Source organism: Cydia pomonella, chromosome 13 (assembly GCF_033807575.1).
Source record: "Cydia pomonella isolate Wapato2018A chromosome 13, ilCydPomo1, whole genome shotgun sequence".
Taxonomy (NCBI): Eukaryota; Metazoa; Arthropoda; class Insecta; order Lepidoptera; family Tortricidae; genus Cydia; species Cydia pomonella.
The window spans coordinates 12,737,779-12,757,450 of record NC_084715.1 but is presented as its reverse complement, the minus strand read 5'-3'; the positions used below and the strand labels follow the sequence as shown (position 1 = coordinate 12,757,450).

The 19,672-nt window shown below is 37.9% G+C and overlaps 3 protein-coding genes across 8 annotated transcripts in view; 1 reads left to right on the top strand and 2 right to left on the bottom strand.

Moving 5' to 3' along the window:
- LOC133524244 (calcium-binding protein E63-1-like) overlaps nucleotides 1-8,773 on the top strand; it is a 33,986-nt gene extending 25,213 nt beyond the window's left edge. For all 6 annotated transcript variants that reach the window (XM_061860144.1, XM_061860147.1, XM_061860148.1 and 3 more), the window contains 3 exons: nucleotides 4,837-4,969; nucleotides 5,655-5,803; nucleotides 6,596-8,773. In XM_061860144.1, coding sequence (XP_061716128.1) covers nucleotides 4,837-4,969; nucleotides 5,655-5,803; nucleotides 6,596-6,618 — 305 coding nt within the window. In that variant the 3' untranslated portion in view covers nucleotides 6,619-8,773. The remainder of the gene's footprint in view (nucleotides 1-4,836; nucleotides 4,970-5,654; nucleotides 5,804-6,595) is intronic.
- A 226-nt stretch (nucleotides 8,774-8,999) lies between these two features.
- LOC133524245 (NADH dehydrogenase [ubiquinone] 1 alpha subcomplex subunit 6-like) lies at nucleotides 9,000-17,158 on the bottom strand. Its single transcript, XM_061860150.1, has 3 exons — nucleotides 16,202-17,158; nucleotides 14,802-14,917; nucleotides 9,000-10,203 (listed from the first exon to the last, which is right to left on the bottom strand). The coding sequence occupies exons 1-3, from the start codon at nucleotides 16,446-16,448 to the stop codon at nucleotides 10,072-10,074; spliced, it is 495 nt and encodes a 164-aa protein (XP_061716134.1). The 5' UTR covers nucleotides 16,449-17,158; the 3' UTR covers nucleotides 9,000-10,071.
- A 149-nt stretch (nucleotides 17,159-17,307) lies between these two features.
- Nucleotides 17,308-18,385, bottom strand: LOC133524246 (NADH dehydrogenase [ubiquinone] 1 alpha subcomplex subunit 6-like). Its single transcript, XM_061860151.1, has 3 exons — nucleotides 18,178-18,385; nucleotides 17,762-17,877; nucleotides 17,308-17,505 (listed from the first exon to the last, which is right to left on the bottom strand). Exons 1-3 carry the CDS (start codon nucleotides 18,305-18,307, stop codon nucleotides 17,377-17,379), a joined length of 375 nt encoding a protein of 124 aa, XP_061716135.1. The 5' UTR covers nucleotides 18,308-18,385; the 3' UTR covers nucleotides 17,308-17,376.
- Between the last annotated feature and the right edge of the window lie 1,287 nt (nucleotides 18,386-19,672).

Here is a 19,672-nt window from a genome sequence, read left to right as displayed (position 1 = left end):
GAACATTAACGTAATAAATAAGCGTCTGGTGCTAATTTTCGTCACTAAAAATTGTTATACGAAGAAAATAGAGCGAGTAGTAGTTTTATATGTAATTCCGTATCAGACATAGATATATATATAATATGGTACCACTGTCCCACCTAAAACGGACTAATGTAAAAGCGGGCGGAGCGGCGGAAAGCGCCGAAAATTTGAAACGTAATAAATATAAGAGCCGCGGTAGAAAGTACCATTTTGTACATTTGGTGTTGAAACTCTAGATACAATGGGGTCCCAGCTCGCACAAGTTGTTTGCAGAAATCTCTAAGCATCTGGTTGATGTAACTCGTGACCGAAGAGCTGGCGGCTTCCTCGCACAACGTATATAGATATTGCGATACAACGAGGAAATGCCGCCAGCATCCTTGGTACAATGCCTTAAGGGCCTATTTTAGTTTTCAGCTAGTTATTAATAGTAATACCTCTGTATATAAATATCTAATTTGTAAATAAGTCATTTCTTTATTTATAATATGTTACTTCAATTAATAAACATATTACTTATTTCAAAAGGTAGTTTTAAAATGAGAGGGTAACTTTGATTGTATGGCGTCGCCGTCGCCGTGTTTATTTTCATATCATACCTAGTATGCTTAGGTATTGGGTTATGTTATGTAAAAGATAAGCTGATAACTTGCTTCATGCAATGGGGGATAGGAGCTTAATCAATATGGTGAATTTTAACAAATCGATATGCATTTGCACGTTGTGTCCGAATGTATTTTACGTTGTACTGCGTAGGTATGACGAGACAGTTGTATTAGGAAGGATGTCCCCAAATACCTAACGTAACTCAACGGATTAACTTCGGCTCTAATTAAGATAACGATTGTCATTGTCACAAACCAACGAACTATGCCACTTTGATATAAATTGTGACAATTACCTCAATATGAACTCTTAACTACTGTTACGAATCAAAAAACGAGCCAAAATAAATAAGAGCCTAGCCGTAAAAACAAACGGGTGGCAACTTCGTTAACATTGAAGTTAAAGCAGAGGCTTTAGATTGGGTTTTCACCCATACAGCCTTATTAATTACAGGGGTTATGTCAAAAAGTTCAGGAGTTGGTTTACGGTACAAATTAAGCACCAACGCCTTTAAGGTTTTATAACAGTTACTTGAACCGTTAAGTAAAAATTACAGCTTTACAGTTTTCTTAAGTATTGCCGCGGTAAAAAAAATGTATTTATATCTAGCAAAATTAACTACCTACTATTAAATTAAGGTTACTTTTATGAGCGTTTTGTGCCAAAAAATCGTTGCATAAAAACCAGACAAATTGGCAACAACAGGCGATGAAAAGATGGAAATCGACGTGGTAGTGAGAGAATTTAGATTTATTAATAATATACGCCCTTGATGTTTCTTTCAAAGTGTTATGCATGTTTGTACCAAATTGAGCATTGCCTTATGGTTGCAGTTTGAGAACGTGCCAAGCTGAAGCACGTGTGAATGTGTCATATGTCATTTATAAATGCACGGGGCGCATCTAGAGAAATCTGTCGCCATTAAATTGAAACCAACATTTGCCTAATAATCTCTTTGTGCTAGTTGTACTTATAATGAATCCAGGTTTGACGACCGGTCTGGCCTAGTGGGTAGTGACTCTGCCTATGAAGCCAATGGTCCTGGTTCGAATCCCGGTAAGGGCATTTATTTGAATGATGAGCACAGATATTTGTTCCTGAGTCATGAGTGTTTTCTATGTATTTAAGTATTTTATATATAAGGCGATATACTGGCGTGGCCTTAGGCCCTAGGAACATGGATAGGTAGTAGTGATGCACTTGCCGGCAATAGTAATAGTATGAAGGGTATTTCGTAACGTTGAAAGATTTGAAAAGAATCAGTCGCATAGGTACCGACAGCAAAACCGACCGTCTGCTAAAATTAAGATATGTTTACGTTGACTATAATTAAAGCGTGTGGGCATCCGTATTATTGTTGGCATGGAAAAACGTCCAAGTAATAGTATTGTTCCTCGACTTCTAGAAGGTAAATAAACAACAGTTCATCAAATATACTAAAAATCATGTGAATATAGAGCGAAATTTAGACCGTGCTAACATGTGATATGACTAGAAGTTGAAGAAGATTATAGATCATGTCATTCACGAAGACTCATATTGTGAAGGTATTAAAGGTTACATTTGAGAAATCTGCGCGTCATCGTGAATGACACGAACTATAAATAGCAATAAAGCTACATATTTTATTCTGTTCAACTCATAACTGAATGACATTGACAGAACAGGACAACAAGGAGTTATATACCTTAGATGAGAAGTCACTAGGCAGAACTAAGAATCCTCAATATGTATAACTGTAAAGACCATAACAATTCACCCTTTAATAGCGAATGCATTTAAGTTTTAAAACACTAATAAAAACATGCAGATGTATTTTGTATACATTATTCAATTATATTCATCAATTTGCATGAAATATTTACAAATTGTGCCTTTCTGACCTTCACCGTTTCCTTGGTACCGACTACCACAGCTAATGGGGCGTCACGCAACTAACGCAATAAGCTTTCTTGAACTTTTTCGAGTCTAATCGATGGATGGATGGATGGATGGTACTTAGATTCTTCGTAACGAGAAGCCGTTTAATTTTCTTCCTATATCCCTATTTTATTATAATTGACGTGTGCTTTTGCCAAATGATTTGCCAATTTATAGCTCTTACAGGCACTGGGCGAAAATTTTAATCGGGTAGATGTCAAGTGTAACCCATGCCCTCGGCTCAGGACATGGTGTGACCTCTGCGTTTGCACGCAACCACGAAACCACGATAACGTCCAGCCCTATCATTCACAAACCATCTTATCTTAATCTTCTTCTTATATATCTTGACCTGTGCGCTTTATAGCGATTATAAGTGATTAAAGGTCTGACTATAGTGGAGCGCCTCTGGTGAAGTGTATCGTTTAGGGAATAACGGCCAGCCCTATCCGCCATCGCATCGCACTATGCTAATGCTATTTACCGTCCACATCTGAGATTAGTTCACGGACGATACGAGCGATTGGCTTGATGGAGTTGCATTGACGTAACAGATGGTCAGGAAATAATGGTTAGCGTTAAAATGCCGTGGCTTTATCATACATTTGAGAAAAAAAGAGTTAATTTTAGTGAACAAGTTTATTCTTTTATTTTAACACTCAACATGTCTAGAGCACCTACAATCGCGCCCACGGTACCTATTATAGAAAACATAGCAAAATTATCGGACGTGCAATATATTGGAATCCTTTAAAGAATTTACTCGTAGAATTTACCCATTTGTAATTCCTACTTTATCCCATTTGAAACTATATCTACGAAATCTGCTACCATCGGAATCTAGTTACTAAGTGCCTTTTAATGTTATAAACCAAACTTCTCCAGTGTGATAATTATAAGTTAGTTTTGCCACTTCGTATTACGTACTAATTTAAATTTGGGTTTCATTTTCATTGGCAAGGTATCAGAAATATACGGAAAAACCTCGGGTTACAACAAAGGGCGTCTCGTAACGTAAACATAATGATATAGCCGGGTATAATGGCTAAATATCGGTAATAATGAGCACATAATAAACACGAAAGAGGCGGGCGGAGGGTAAAGCGCTGACGTCATCACTTTAATGATGGCCTGCCATGGTAATTAAGATTTAACGACACGTCCTTTTGTTCAATTATTAGCATTCATTTTTACACGGGGCAAACTGGCGAAATGTATTCTAATAATAAGGCATTTGATAAAATTATGCAGTTACATAAAGTAGCTGGCTATCTTTGCATTTTTGCAAATATTTAGGTACAGTCAGCGTCAAATACTTTGTAGCAGTCAAAGTGGCCAAATAGTTCAGTACACCATACTAAATATATGGTGTACCAAACTATTTGGCCACTTCGGTTGCTACAAAGTATTTGACGCTGACTGTACGGCATTTTTCAGTATAAAAAAAACACTCAGAGGCTTGGTTGATGATTGTCAAACGTCATAAAGGCTGTTGAAATGATGTCACTTCAGAATGTTAATTACTTATTGAAAAGGTCATAGTATCAGATCATACATAATACCTTATAGGAAATGTTATTTCGTTCGTTTTGTTTGTACTTATTTTTTTGCAAAAAATACAATAATGTACAAATGGCGGACTTAATGCCAAACGGCTTTCACTACGAGTCAACCATTGGGAAATTTTACACGTATCGTTCATTTTACTTTCAAGTACTGATGGTACTAAATCCGGTTAAGCCTTAGAGTAGGTACCTATTTCATGTACAGTGGGAGCTAAGACTAGCGATATCAAAGCAAATTGAAATTCATACTTCCTAGTTTAAGTTCTTGTTATATCTACGCATTAACTACGATGGCATGGGCGTTCCTTCTAATCGTGTATTTGTATGGACCAAAACGCTCAAATAAGTCGAGGTACCAATATCTATGTATGTCACTTTATTGCACATAAACAGGTTAAAATAAAATTATAGTCCCCGCAGTACGGTCACGTCTGAAAATATCTTACTCGTACTTTATTGCCCATATATTAAGGTAGTAATTTTTTTGCAAAATATGACTCAAATAATACCTAATACTCTCATATCTAACCCCAAGAAAGCAATTTTAAAAATATTAACATTTAGTTTTTTTTTATTAATGCTTCATTATTACAAAGTGTGATAATACCCCTGTCGAATTACTCAATACGAGTAAAATAAGAGTACCTATTGAAACTTGGTTTACCCCGTATTATGCAGATAATCGTTACATAAATATTTAAATACTATTTTATTGCAGGTAACGGCCTAATAGATGAGAACGACTTTATGCAGTGGGTGACAAAGATTCAGGCGTTACAAGGGATGGACGTTAGTAACAGTGGCGGTGATACCGAAGAGGAAATCACGAAGGACCTGCTCGCTGCTTTTAAGTAAGCAACCTATTTAATCTGTACCTTAACAATACAACATAAGAATCAGTTTTACTTTTCCCGGAACCACCCTGTTTATGGAACAAACGCAGTCTTAACTATTATAGTCACGGAGTGTTTTTTTCTAAATCTATTACTAGATTTTCGGACAGTGCTTTCATGAAACAAATAAAAGAATAACGGGATCATTTTTAACGAAAAAAAACATAACTTTGACTTTGGAAGATCAATCACGAAACTAACATTACCCTTAACTCGCCCAATTAACTATCGGAATACCTTTGTACACCTTACGTAAGATCGGGGCTCTGCCTTCCAGTGGCATTCAGGGCCAGTTGCACCAACCATAATTGACGAAATGGTCAACGGCAATCAGCAGTCAACTATGAAATTCCCCATATAATAAAATTTTGCGATGACAGACGGTTTGGTGTATCCGACCCTTTATAATTTAGTAGCCCGTCCTAACTCTTGATTTCATATCCGATGACTAACACTGCACAGTAGATTGCTTGTTTTGCGAAAAATCTTTTCGGCAAATAAATAACTTGAAACTTCCTACCTACCTGTTGCATATTTTGAGTATTCAAATATACATTTTAAAAATTGAAATTTAGCAAGCATCACTAAAAAACTAAGCTAAATAAATATTATTTGATAAACACGTGTAACGTGTTCGTTACAGAGTGTTCGACCGCGACAACAACGGCTACATAACGCGAGACGAGCTACGGAGCGCGCTCGAGATCATCGGCGAGCCGGTCACGGACGCGCAACTCAACCAGGTGCTCGCGCTCGGAGACATCGACCACGACGGCCGGATCGACTACGAGGGTAATTATCAGATTGACTACAACGACTATAGTAGATTATCGGCGAGCCGGTCACGGACGCGCAACTCAACCGATGTTCACGCTCGGAGACATCGACCACGGCGGCCGGGTCCACTACGAGGGTAACTATTAGATCGACTACAAGTATAGCGGGAGATCATCAGCGAGCTGTCACGGACTCTCAGCTATTACTACCTTCCTGTACACCTTCTTCCCGAAATACCTAAAGCACTGGAGATAGAAAAAAAAAATGGTTTGAGATGATGAATCATTTTTAAATTTTATATTAAAGGAAAAAATGGAAAAAGTTACGCCTCCGGCAGGACTAGAACTCGCAACCTCCGCAATCCGGGCGTTGCTCTTAACGAGAGAAGTTTTAACTATGACATTGATGCATAAAGCGGGGTGGTTACAGAGGCCTACCGCAAAACGTGAAATTCAAAACTTTGTTATCCACCTCTTTATCGCTCGAATATGCAAGAGTGGTAGAGAATAAGATAATGAACTAACACTGAACTAATAATAAACTTCGAGTTTTGTATTTCACGGTACGCCCTCAGTATATGCTAGAGGCGCCCCTTACGCAGAGTTTTGCGTCATATCCCCTATTGAGCTACGGAAGCCTATACCAGAACCTCGCAAAACTTTCCATTCCTTTCCTTATGTATACACGCCTACGTTATGTGTCTCATTTTATTTTTCTTTACCTGTTGGTTCAAACCTAGCTCCTTGAAAGCTATTTTAAAGCTAAAATGGTCTGAAACTATATTAATAAAAAACTGTTTTGTTCCAGAATTCGTGAAAATGCTGTTGTAACTTCATGGAAGGAAGACCTCACTAGAGATTATGGTAGAATATTATAAAGACAGCGTCTACGCGAGCGGCGCTACTCGCTTCGTGCGTGTCGGGGCAGTTCCCATTTGTTCTAAACAAGTAACAATAGGTTACTGCAGTCCCAATGGTATAGTCAGCAACAAGATATAGCCAAGCGGAATAAAATAAGGTTTTTACCTTCATTTTATTGAGTAAATAGTCTTACACAGATGTTTACACAACTTGTTCACGTATTTTGCTGCTAACTTTTATTGCCATAGGATTTGGATTATTTATCTCTTGTCACACTCTTGTCAGTTTAGAACTAAGTACTCGTGTCACTTACATCTCGGAGACATATACGACAAATGGGATTTACCCTGACTTTAGAAGTTATGTGAAGACATAAAAGGTTGCTCGAAAAATCTTCCATAAATATACAATGCCTACTTATTATTATTATATACTTTATATATAGAGCTATATTTATCGAGGATTTTGTTAATCGTAAAATCAAGGTACCTGCAATAAAAATATTGAAATGTAGTACCGCTAAACAATTATTACTTATGATAGAACATTTTGTAAAGAAAAATAGAAGTATTACAAAGGTTCGGTATCTATTGAGAAAGTTGTAAATAGATTTTGTAATATTAAACAAATGAAGTTATTAACAATATAGGTTAGAATAATTAAGATAATGTTGATATAATATACATATAATTATGTACTTATGGCGTAATATATTTTGCATTCGTATTTAGATTTGGGAGTCCGTACTTGCAAGCGTGGGTACGGAATAAATATTTTATGGTTGTGAATGATTTGTAAGCTCTATTGGATGGGTTTGTAATTTGCTAAAAAATCAGGATACAAAAAACAACGAATATTTTATTTTACAGGTACAAAAAAACAACAAAAGAAAAGCAAGTGTTCAATACATATATATGATACTGGTCTTATTCGCATTAGACCTACCTATATCACTTAATACCTCTATCTGCTTACCCAGGTACATCAGGTAATCCAGGTCTAAAAGTACATGAGCAATATAACTCAAAAACTCATAGAAAAACTACCGCCCTACTTTCACCTAAACTTTATATATGGTTAATTCTGGACCCTTGAAAAATCTTATTAAGAAGTAAGTTAAATCCGCAATATTACACAAAGTACAATAAAAATAATCGTCCATTTAAATTATTTTAGATAGTGATATTGTTTACGAACGAAGTTTGCGAGTTTTTATATAAATTGAATAGCTAAAGACAATACCTGCTGCTTGATGTAAAATACAGTCACAAAGGCGAAATATACAATACTCAGCGATATATTATGTACTCAACAATATAGACGTATATTTTGATTGAAGACATTCATAATTCTATTATTTAGATCTAGGCTGTTGCAATTTCTAAAAGGTACGTACTACGTTACGTACCATTCTATCTACATTTATTAAGACCTTGAATATAGTTATATATAACGTTTAGTAAAACCTTGTTAAATATTCTCTAGTCAGATCGCTGTTTCAATAGTAGAAATATTTTGTGATTGAATATATTACCTTTATAATACATGTGAACAATGATAACTGAACGAAACTAATAGACAAGCGAAGTCTTCGCTAGATGACGCTGACCGTTGATTAATTGATTCAATTGTTTGTGATGTAAATAATTAACTAAGGGCCACTTGCACCATTCCAATAACCCGGGTTTAATCGGTTAAACCTGGAGTTACCATGGTTACCAATACAATTTGACACTGGGTTAACGGGTTAACCGGTTAACCACGGGTTTGTGGGATGGTGCAAGTGGCCCTTAGTGTCACTTGTTCAGTTTTCAACCAAAACTATAATTACGCAAATCCTACTTTAACATTTCACAAAGAGAATATATTATTAACAGGACATGGGCTGATTTAAATGGCGCGCGAACTCGAACTTGAGGACTGAATTAGAAGTAACCAATAGTTACTTCTAATTCAGCCGACCAATCTAATACCGCAATGTAATGATAATCGCATGAGAGTTCTGGCACCGTCTAAATGAGCCTTAACGGGACACCGCGAGTGGGTACGCCGAACACATGTTAGATTAAAGCCTTTCTGAAAGGCGTGTGATGTGGAATGAGTGATCAATAAATTTTGAATTTGTTCTTTTATTTTTACTACCTCTTTTTTATTTCAGCTATGGAGCGATCCAGAAAATGGGGTGATCCAGAAAATGGGGTGATCTTTACTGCTCAATTGACTTTATATTAAAACACCTTTAAGATGGATAGGTTCTTCTAACATTTCCAGATTTTTATGAAATTCGCAAGGGTGTTTAAAACAACTGGCCAAAGTTAAACGTTTCTAACTAGTTAGTAGAAAAACTACAGTTCTTATTGTCAAAGCTGTTTCTCATTTCAAAGTACAGTAAAGGATTTTGATTTCTGTCTTACTTCGTAGCACAAGGCCTCTAGTGCCATATCAGATATCAGGCCCGAGCAAGGATATTTTTCCGTTTCACCAAATATCAGCACATAATTTTTTATAATATTCGAATGTTAAAAAATGGTTTATATGCAAAAATATCTAACATTGAACATTTTTGGCAATTAGAGACAAAGTATTTTTTTACATTTCAAATATTGTTAACGATGTGCTGATATTTGGTGAAAAGGAAAAATATTCTTGCTCGGGCCAGGGGGCCTACCGGGAAAATCGAAATTCGCAAATTGCGGGGATCTTTCTCTTTTACTCTTACTAAGACGTAATTAGCGTGACAGAGAAAAATGCCCGCAATTGACGAACTTCGATTTTTGCGGTAGGCCTCCTGATATCAGGCATTCCGTGAAACGGAAAGCGATTATCAGGCTCGAAAGCGGGACTGATTTCGGGCCCGATATCGGGAAGTGTGGATGTAATTGGTGCTTTAGTCAGTCTGTCGCAGTAACGATTAATATGAAAGCTTCTAGGGGACATTATAGTCTTTTTCAAACGCGAAGGGTAGGGTGACTTTTTTCGTTCCATGCCATTGACGTACACAAAAAATACATATCTTCGAAGTTTAAAATATCTCATTATAATAGACACAAATCACCAAAATATATAATATTATGTTATAAAAATAAAAAGATTAATTTTAATATCGTTAAGTTTCATTTTGTAAAACGGAACTAATTTGCAATAGAGTTTGACTCTACTTATTGACCGAATCTATTCCGGTCGTGTCAAATTGTTGCCAGGTATGTTTCCTTATAAAAATCATCACCAATAGAATCAATTATATGGCCTTTACAAATTTAATCGAGTATCGTAAAAAAATGTTTCTAATTTGCATTGTCACAACCCTTTTTGACATATATCAGCCTACCCTTCAAGTTTGGAAAAGACTAATGTCACTGTGACAAGGTACGAAGACGAACAGAAATGAAACTCCCCAAGTTAACAAAAGAAAGTTAAAAAATCTTAAGTTTCTATTCCGGCCAAGAACTTGTTGAGAAAGTCGCAAGGTTTCGGTTCTATGGTAGGGTTCCAGTAGGCGAAGAGGCGGCCCTTCATTTGCCAATTGTGTCTCAGTTCCATAAATTCCATCCAGCCCTACAAGAATACCATAGTTTACCCTAGTAAGGCCAGTACCGATAAAAAAACTGTAAATTTCAAACGACTGTAATTTTGTTTCCCACCAAGATGACTAAGACTTTCTTATCTCGGTAATAGGTTTAATGTATATATTCTAATATAAATAATTCTGATTTTACGCTAAGCAACGTTACACTGGTAAATAAAAAATTGGTCTTTTCCAAATAGCAAGAAAATTTGTAACATCCTATATGCTTGATTTCGAAACACTTAAAATTACTTCGATGCTTTTTGCATTTCAAAGTAAATAATTAATTTACCTAATATGTTGTCTTTTGAACCTAGGCCTTGAAGTGGCCGACCTCTAGGAACAAGTGAGGCCCGTCAGAAAGATTACTAAAGTAGGTAATCGAAAATTTGCGTTATTTAATTCTAGGCTAAGTCGAAAATCATACAATTTCCTTCGTACAAAAATCGCATTTGGTAATTATCGAAGACCAGAGCATTATCACCAAACGCCCTGGATTGCTGTTCTCTCAACTATTATTGGGCTCAAATCAAAAGTGTATTAAAAGAGAAGATTGAAACAGCCAAAAAATATTAACAATTCCAACAGGTGATGGGCTGGTACAGGTAAATATCAAAAATGGGTCCGTAAAACGCTGCCACTGAATGTGCGAGGAAAATGCTCGAATGTCACTCTTACAGAAAAAATATAATAAAAAAACTGACAATTGTCTAAATTAAAAGTCGCTTTTTATTGTAGATTTTTTTTTAATACCACGACGGTGGCAAACAAGCATACGGCCCGCCTGATGGTAAGCAGTCACCGCAGCCTATGGACGCCTGCAACTCCAGAGGTGTTACATGCGCGTTGCCGACCCTTTAAAAACCTGTACACTCCTTTTTTGAAGAACCCCATACTGTAGACCCTCGGGAAAACCTCGGAAGGGAGCTCATTCCACAGCCGGAGCGTCAGCGGGAGGAAATTCCTCTTGAACCGCACAGTACGCGACCATTTAGGTTCTAAGGTGTGAGGATAAACTCCCTGCCGACGGCGAGCGGTGCGGTGATAGAAAGTGGCCGTTGGCATTATGTCAAACAATTCCTCAGAACAAAGCCCATTGTACAAGCGGTAGAACACACACAAGGAGGCAAAGTCTCTCCTTAGACTTAAAGGTTCAATACCGCTTGTCAGTTTGGGATCGTCAACGATTCGCACAGCGCGCCTTTGGACTGAGTCAAAGGGTCCAAGCTGGAATGCAGGTGCTCCTGCCCAAAGGTGACAGCAATACTCCATATGGGGTCTGACTTGCGATTTATATAGCAGCAGTCTTTGCCCCGGAGTAAAGTATCGCCTCGCTTTATTGAGCACACCGAGTTTTTTGGATGCCAGCGTAGCCTTCCCTTCCAGGTGGCTACGGAATTGGACGTCACTGGAGATGTCGACACCGAGGATCCCAATACTCCCTGACATGGTAAGGGCTGTCTTGGAAATGCGGGGCCACAGTAAATGAGGTTTTCTTAGCGGTGAACGCGCAAACTTGTGTCTTTGTGGGGTTGAATCGGACTAGATTGTCCCGACCCCACACCGAAACTCTGGATATAGTGCTCTCAATGTCCGACACAAGCTTTTCACGACTCTCCAGGAACGAGGGATGTTGGCACGGCCTGTGTAATAGGCATCCCCAGTACCTACTGTCGTCTGCATAGCATGAATGTCGTCGATAGACAACATGCCATTGATGTGCAGCAAAAACAGCGTAGGGGATAGCACAGAACCTTGCGGAACGCCAGCGTTAATGTCCATGCTATCGGAGCAGCTTCCGTCTACTACGGCTCGTATGCGTCTGCCGGACAAAAAGCTAGCGATCCATTTGCATAGTCCCTCCGGCAATCCATAAGATGGTAACTACGACAGGATACCCCGATGCCAGACCCGATCGAACGCCTTCGCTATATCTAGGCTAACTGCCAATGCCTCACCTTGACTCTCAATGGCCGAAACCCAGCGGTGTGTGAGATACACTAGAAGATCACCAGTCGAGCGACCGTGACGAAAACCATACTGGCGGTCGCTGATCAGATCGTGTTCTTCTAGGTATCTCAGGAGCTTTGCGTTAATTATGCGCTCCATGACCTTGTAGAGAAGAGAGGTAATAGCGATAGGCCTGTAATTCGATTGGTCCGATCTGTCACCCTTTTTAGGCACAGGGTGCACAAGGGCCGTTTTCCACGAAGATGGAACATGCCGTTTCTTGCTGGAGCGTGTGAAAAGGCGCGCTAACACAGGACACAACTCCGGAGCACACTGCTTAAGCACAATCGCTGGTATGCCGTCTGGCCCGCTCGACTTATGAACGTTATGTTATTCTAAAACCCTTCGTTTTTACTCAATCGCATCAGTTTTATTCATTTGAAGTTTACAGTTTTATTTCGGTACACCCCTTAATTGTTCCTTATTAACTGGAGGTATATAGATACTCGGTCGTCTCAAATCGTCTTTTCCCTTTTTAATAAAGTCAGCATCAAGTAGCGAATGTAAATACGCTTCATTAGTATCTAAGATACTTTTGCAGACAGTTACATGTAAAACAAACTGTGGTCATATATTTTGCAAAAATATTAGATTTTTCAGCGCGTTTTTAGATCCGCGACTGTCGATGCCGACTGTAATCGCCCTTCTGGTTCTTTTACCTACATAATTTACATAATACGAGGAGGTATATGTTATGTCATTTCATCATAACTGGGAACCTTAAACAAATAGTTAACTTCGTTAATCGCTAATCCGTTAATAAAAAAGTTAACTTCGTTAAACGTTAAAGCGTTACATTTCGGAAAAATTCAAAATTGCATTTTCTGCATTGTTGCGATACTTGTGATAATGAATGAGGTACTCGAAAAAATGACAATTTCATTTTATGTATATTCACATCAATTGGCAATTTAAGTTTATCAACAGGACAATTTCCTGTTGAGTGGAAGATAGTGTCTGTGTGCCCTATATTTAAATGAGGCAAGATAGACAATCCCGAGAACTGCATTCTCAAAAATACTCGAGAAAATCGACAGCAAGCGCTTATATTAGTCACCAATCTTGAATCTCATAATCTTCTTTCTCCCCATCAGTTGGGGTTCAGGAAGGGAAAGTCGACTGAAGATGCTGTCAGGTTGCTTACAGTGTCCGTGGCGAAATGACTTGTTATAAAAAAGAGATTGTGTTGGAGTATTTCTTGACCTGGCAAAGGCCTTCGATACTGTGTCCGTGCCATTACTACTGAACAAGCTATACCTCTGATTCCGTGCGTATCAGAGGCTTACCACTAGAGTGGTTCAAGAGCTACTTGACAGGTAGGAAACAGAGAATACAGATAGGCCAAGAATCGAGCAGTTACCAAGATGTACGCTTTGGCGTACCACAAGGTAGTATTCTCGGGCCCACCATTTTGATACTGTATATGAATAATTTGCATAAGCTTCGCTTGACAAACGCGGAAGTTTTATTTACAACAGAGTCGTGAAAAAGTATCAAATTAAGGACAGCTCAGTTTATGAGGTTAAGCGGCTTTTGAAGAACTGGCTGACCGGATTGTTGTACGATGAAACGGAGGAGTTACTAAAGTAAATTCACGCAATGGAGTAAACCTGCGTTCACTTAACCTGAATATTCATTATCTTTCTTTAATTTCTACTGCCATATGCTTCTTTATCCTTTTGCTTTTAGTTAATTAAAAGTTAATAGAAACATATTTTACAGTAACTATTTCGTAGCTCACATTTAATTATTATTATTTGTATTATAATTTTTGTTTTTAATCACAACCACTACGCCACGCGCCGTTCTTGTCAACCGGCCCGAACGTACTTGTCTGAACTAGTTTTTCGCAGCAGTGCAATTAACGATTAACGGACTTAGGAAAATGTAACGGTAGTTACAGAGTCCGTTAACACTTATTAAAGTTAACTTAAAAGTTAATCCGTTTATCGAAATGTAAACTTCGTTAATTAACGATTAACGAGTTAATGACCGGCTATGCATTTCATTACATAAGCCTATATTTATTTTTGGCTGAAATTATTAGAGAAGAACGTAATGAATAATGAACAATAATCAGCTCTGAATCTTCCTGCAAAGATAGTAAAGGGGCAAACCTTCTATCTTAAACTTAGAAATGTCAGCAATGTGCGAGTATAGATAAGTATTAAGTAGGTACAAATATAATTTGAAATAGAGGTGGATTGTGAGGTGATGATCTGTCGACACATGTCTAAAACTTTTAGAACGCCATTTGACTTTGATCCTTATTCTTTTACTGATATGTGTTAAATATAAAAAAAAGGCGCCATCAAAGGCCAAAGGTATAGCAGTATCGTTTCGAGCGATGGCGCCAAAACCTTTAGGTTGTGCCCGGTAAGATGGCGCCACTTTTTGATATTTAACAAATTTAACACATACTCGTATCAGTGAAAAATAAGGATCAAAGTCAAATAACGTTCTAAAAGTTTTAATCGTGTGGCGAAAGATGACAGTAAATTTACGTGGCTACAAAGTTTTCTTTGACAATACATCTCTGTTTCAGTTTCTTAGGTCGGTATTATTCAATAGAACTTACCTTGATAACTAGTAGATCAATAACTCGAACGTCTGTGACGCAAGCGTTCTTGTAGAACAATTCTCGTACTTTCAAGCGGACGTCGTTTTCATTTTTAGGAATGTCGTAATATTTCACTGCAACAAGTTAATTTAAACCAAATGTTCACACACACACATCACGTAGGTATATTATGGTCCCCTCTAGAAACGTCTTACTTATACATATAAATGGATTAGTATTTAATATAATAAATAAGTATTAGGTATTACTGATATTGGAATGAAATACCTGTAGTTTTTTTAACAATAAAGTAACACGTCAAGTAATACATACATTATAACAATGTAAAGTAATACATTTTCTATTCAAGAAAAAAATGAGCGTTCTGTACTATTTCCTATGGGCAGTAACTTCATAGTTTAAAATAAATGGACTACCTATATCCTTAAAGTGTTGAAATCCTGATTATAGTAACATACGAGTAACAACTGCACAGTGTCCCTGGTTTAAGTTAAGACTGTTGCGCCTTACATTGTTTTCGTGTGACGAAAATTGTCCGTAAAGCTTTGATGACGAGTGGTATTCCACCTCTCAAATTTCTTGGTCCAAAGCGCATCGCGTTTCACTCTCTCACTATAAGCGAAATGTGAGACGCAAATACACATTGGACCGAGAAATTGGACAGGTGGAATGTGAATGGCCTGAATACCTTAACTTACTTTTACCACTATCGAGATTTGCTTAGGTACCCACATGTCGAAAGAACAAGTATGCTAGGAAGTTGAGTCAACCTTTCATAGATTAAGTTAATAGGCGGTTCCACACAGAGCGAGCATACGCGCGAGGCAATTTTCTTACGCATAAACCGGCCAATGTAGACGAGCCTCGGCCGAGGCAGCGTGCTCAGGCGAGGAATAGGCGCGCGCCGCCTCGGCCGAGGCACGTCTACACTGGCCGGTTTGTGCGTGAGGCAATTGCCTCGCGCGTATGCTCGCTCTGCTCTTAGTACCAAAATACAATTGTAAATATTGTAATTATGTACCTAATAAAATACTTACCTATCCAGGGGAAGCGCTGACGGCCTAGAGGTAAGAGCGTGCTACTTGTAATCCGGAGGTCGCGGGTTCAAACCCCGGCTCGTTCCAATGAGTTTTTCGGAACTTATTTACGAAATATCATTCGATTTTTACCAGTCGTTTTTCGGGAGGAAAGTCCTGTTTCCTCAGGAAAACATCCTAAGGAAACGGGACTAATCCCAATAAGGCCTAGTTTATCCTCTGGGTTGGAAGGTCAGATGGCAGTCGCATTAGCAAAAACTAATGCCTACGCCAATTCTAGGGATTAGTTGCCAAGCGGACCCCAGGCTCCCATGAACCGTGGCAAAATGCCGGGACAACGTGAGGAAGAAGAAGACTTACCTATCCAGGGGATGTAGCGATAAACGGCTTTGTACAGAGAAATGACTCGTCGGTGGGCTTCGAAGCAGTCCGTTGACATCAACGGTCTTACGCGCTTAAACGCGGCCTGGTACGATTTCTGTGCCATCTTTTCCAGCAAGATTTCAGAGATTATGATGCTCAAAATAATAGCTACTAAAACGTCATTTTGACTAATGTCATGAAAAAATTGACGCTCGGGTTGACGTATTGGACTGATTAATATCATTGGTGCTAAGGATTATAAAAAAGGTTAATCCTTTAATGGCCTCCTAGCCTAGTTGTTAGTGACCATGCCTAGGAAGCAGGAGGTTCCGGGTTCAAATCCTGGTGACGGCATTTACTTGTGTTCATCAGATATATTTGTTCCTGAGTTATAGATGTTTTCTATGTATCTATATCTATTAAGTATAACGTCGTCTAGTCCCACAACATAAGCCATATTGAGCTTACTGTGGGACTATGTCGAATAGAATAGAAGGGGTTCAGTTCAGGCATGAACTGGCTCACGCTAGAGCTATGTATATATTTAAATGACAGGGATACGAGGTGGGGCTATTTACTCGGAGAGCGGTTTTCCTTGTTCTTTTACACACATAGTCAATTTCACCAGTATGCAGATCAGGTAACATAGGATTATGGTGGTTTGGCTTATCATGTAATACAAATAGACGAGAGGTTCCAAACCCTTTGGCATGCTTTACTGCTTCTACTGACCAAAACACCTAGGTTCTATTACTTTGGTTCATTGTCAAATATCAACTTATGATAAACATAGTTACTGCATAATGTAAGGGGCCATAAAGCAACAGATACTTTGGATGTAAAATATAACCATAGTTTAACCTTTTCCACGTCAACGATGGATATAATCCGAACCGCATATCCAATACCAAAAAAGGATTAATCTGTCACAGATCACAGAGCAACATAGACCTTCATTCATATGCAAATAGTTCAATTTCAGTTTTGACACTTTGGTGATGTGTCATCTGAGTGACAGCTTTGACACTGCGTTGAAAAGGTTAAACTTTACACCTCTTCCCTATAAATAAATCTTTGGTTTTGCCAAGGCAGCAAAAGAAATATTATAGTTTGCAGCTAGGATTTATTTGAACTTTATGATTAGATTGGCTATTTACACACTTTCGCTTAAACTATTCATTGCTAGCAAAGAACTTGGAAAGGAAGTCCTTTGGTTTGGGCTCCTCTGTGGGTTTAAAATATGCCATGATGTGACCTTTTTGTTTCCAGATTTCTACAGTTTCTTTCAGCTCCATTTGTCCCTGGAAATAAAATATTTAAATGTTACTATGAAGTACTTAGGGCTTATGCACAAATCACGCGAGGTTTTTTCGGCTACTTTTTGACCCCCCTTCCCCGTTGGTGATATTTGGTGAGTTCTTGGCGACTTACTTTCTCACCTTACATCATTTCGGTACAGCCCAAAGGTTGACAGGCAGATAATATGGATACACATTAAGTATGCTATGTGTACTCTTGATATTAGCAATAAAGTAAAAATAAATAAATAATGAATACCTTGATGACCAGCAAGTCAATAACTCTGATGTCAGTGACATCTTTATTGGCCAGGAACACTTCCCTCAACTTTTGTCGACACTGCTCTTCAGACTTCGGGATGTCATAGTCCTTGACTAAAACAATAACAGGTCTATTTTTACATGGAGAAAAAAACTTATGCAGCCCCTTATGTATTGAAAGGTCCCCTGTGGTATAGATTGTGTGGTATAAATTGCCTACAATACTACCAACTATATTCTAGATCCTCCTGACTTCTGGAGGAAAACAGATTCATTATATGGCCCAGTATAGTAGTTAGTGTTCCTGTGCTGTATTCACAGCATGGTACAGGTGCATTCATTATTAACTTTACCAATTTATAATTGCATTGTAATCATTTAGTGCGGAATACGATGACATAACTGGTAACATACCGATATAGGGGATTTGACGGTACCATGCTTTGTAAAGATTCAGGACTCGTCTCCTGGCTTCCCCAGGAGTAGTCGAGAGCACTGGCTTTACTAGTTTTTGTCCGACTTGTATAGCTCGCTGAGAAGACATTTTTATAAAATTATTTAATCTATTTCGAGTTTATTTCGTTTCAGTGAGAGCCAGTGTCACAGCACAGAACGAAAATGACAGCTGACAATGACATCGACATTTTCAGGTTTGACGGTTGTGATTATATGCTCTTTTTTTTTTTTTTTTTTTGTTCTGGCTTTTGTTACATTAGCCAATGTCAAGTTGTAATGGGATTAAAAGTTAGGGAAACTAGGAATTAGGAAGTACGGATATGACGAAAATTTGGAAAGGGAAGGATTGGATTTACTGTAATATATATAATTATAATTATTATATACTATATTTTAATATCATTATTTTCTAAAAATACATATAAGATTTTATAAATATCATACGAGTTACTAAATAACAAGCAAATTATGGATGTAGGAAATGGGATGCGTAATGATTCAAGGCTGGAAAGAAAATCAGACCGATCATGAAGAGAGCATGCAAAAAAAATATGGTTCAGGTCCCCATAGTCACCACAAGAACAAAGAGGATCCGGCTTTTTATTTATTATGTGTAAATGCGCCGGAGAACAAACATGCCCCAGACGCATTCTACACAGAATAGAAGTTACAGTTTTCGAAAAAAATATTTTGCTAAACCATGGTTTCCGTGGAATTGACGGCTGAATATGCCTATAATGTACACCTTTTGCGGTTTCCTTATTCCAAATCTCATTCCAATCCACATACAAATACACTTTTGACAAATTTATTAAGTCATGACAATAATTATGGTATGGCACAATGTCTCCCACGTGAATAGCCTCATTTGCCAATTGGTCCGCTCTTTCATTCCCAGGAATGCCCACATGGCTTGGTATCCAAGCCAGCACGACAGCACAACTCTTCTGTGAACATTTATATAAAAGATTCCTAATATTAAAGACAACTGGAGATTGTTTATGGGTCTTAAATGGGAACCTCGTTATGGCTTCTAAAGCACTGCGAGAGTCTGAAAAAATTATGGTTTTAGGTATCTTCAGCATAAGTATATATTCTATAGCTTTAAGTAGACCATAACATTCACCAGTGTAGACGGAAGTTTCAGGTGGCAGTTTGATAAGTTGTAATCCTTTGTATTGTGAATGGAAAATTCCAACACCAACACAAATCCTATCGCCATGTTTGGAGGCATCTGTGTATAAACAGTGCCAATTAGCCCATTCAATGTTAAGAAGGTTAATAAATTCTATTTTTGGATTAATATCGTTTTTAGATAAGCCTATGTTAAATCTAATATCTGGATCTATAATGAGACTGTTGTAGTCGTGTTGATATATGTAAAGGAAGTGTCGCGCTTCTGTAAGTGGGTGCTTCTAAACTTTGATATTTTTTATAGCTCTTAACAAGACAA

Excerpts from the sequence above, each read along its gene's own strand:
- LOC133524245 (XM_061860150.1), bottom strand. The coding sequence starts at position 16,448 with ATGATATTAATCAGTCCAATACGTCAACCCGAGCGTCAATTTTTTCAT. Across the intron at positions 14,918-16,201 it reads TCGCTACATCCCCTGGATAG|TGAAATATTACGACATTCCT; the intron begins GTAAGTCTTCTT and ends AACTTGTTGCAG. Across the intron at positions 10,204-14,801 it reads TTGATCTACTAGTTATCAAG|GGCTGGATGGAATTTATGGA; the intron begins GTAAGTTCTATT and ends GTATTCTTGTAG.
- LOC133524246 (XM_061860151.1), bottom strand. The coding sequence starts at position 18,307 with ATGTCTTCTCAGCGAGCTATACAAGTCGGACAAAAACTAGTAAAGCCA. Across the intron at positions 17,878-18,177 it reads CCGTCAAATCCCCTATATCG|TCAAGGACTATGACATCCCG; the intron begins GTATGTTACCAG and ends TTATTGTTTTAG. Across the intron at positions 17,506-17,761 it reads TTGACTTGCTGGTCATCAAG|GGACAAATGGAGCTGAAAGA; the intron begins GTATTCATTATT and ends TTTTATTTCCAG.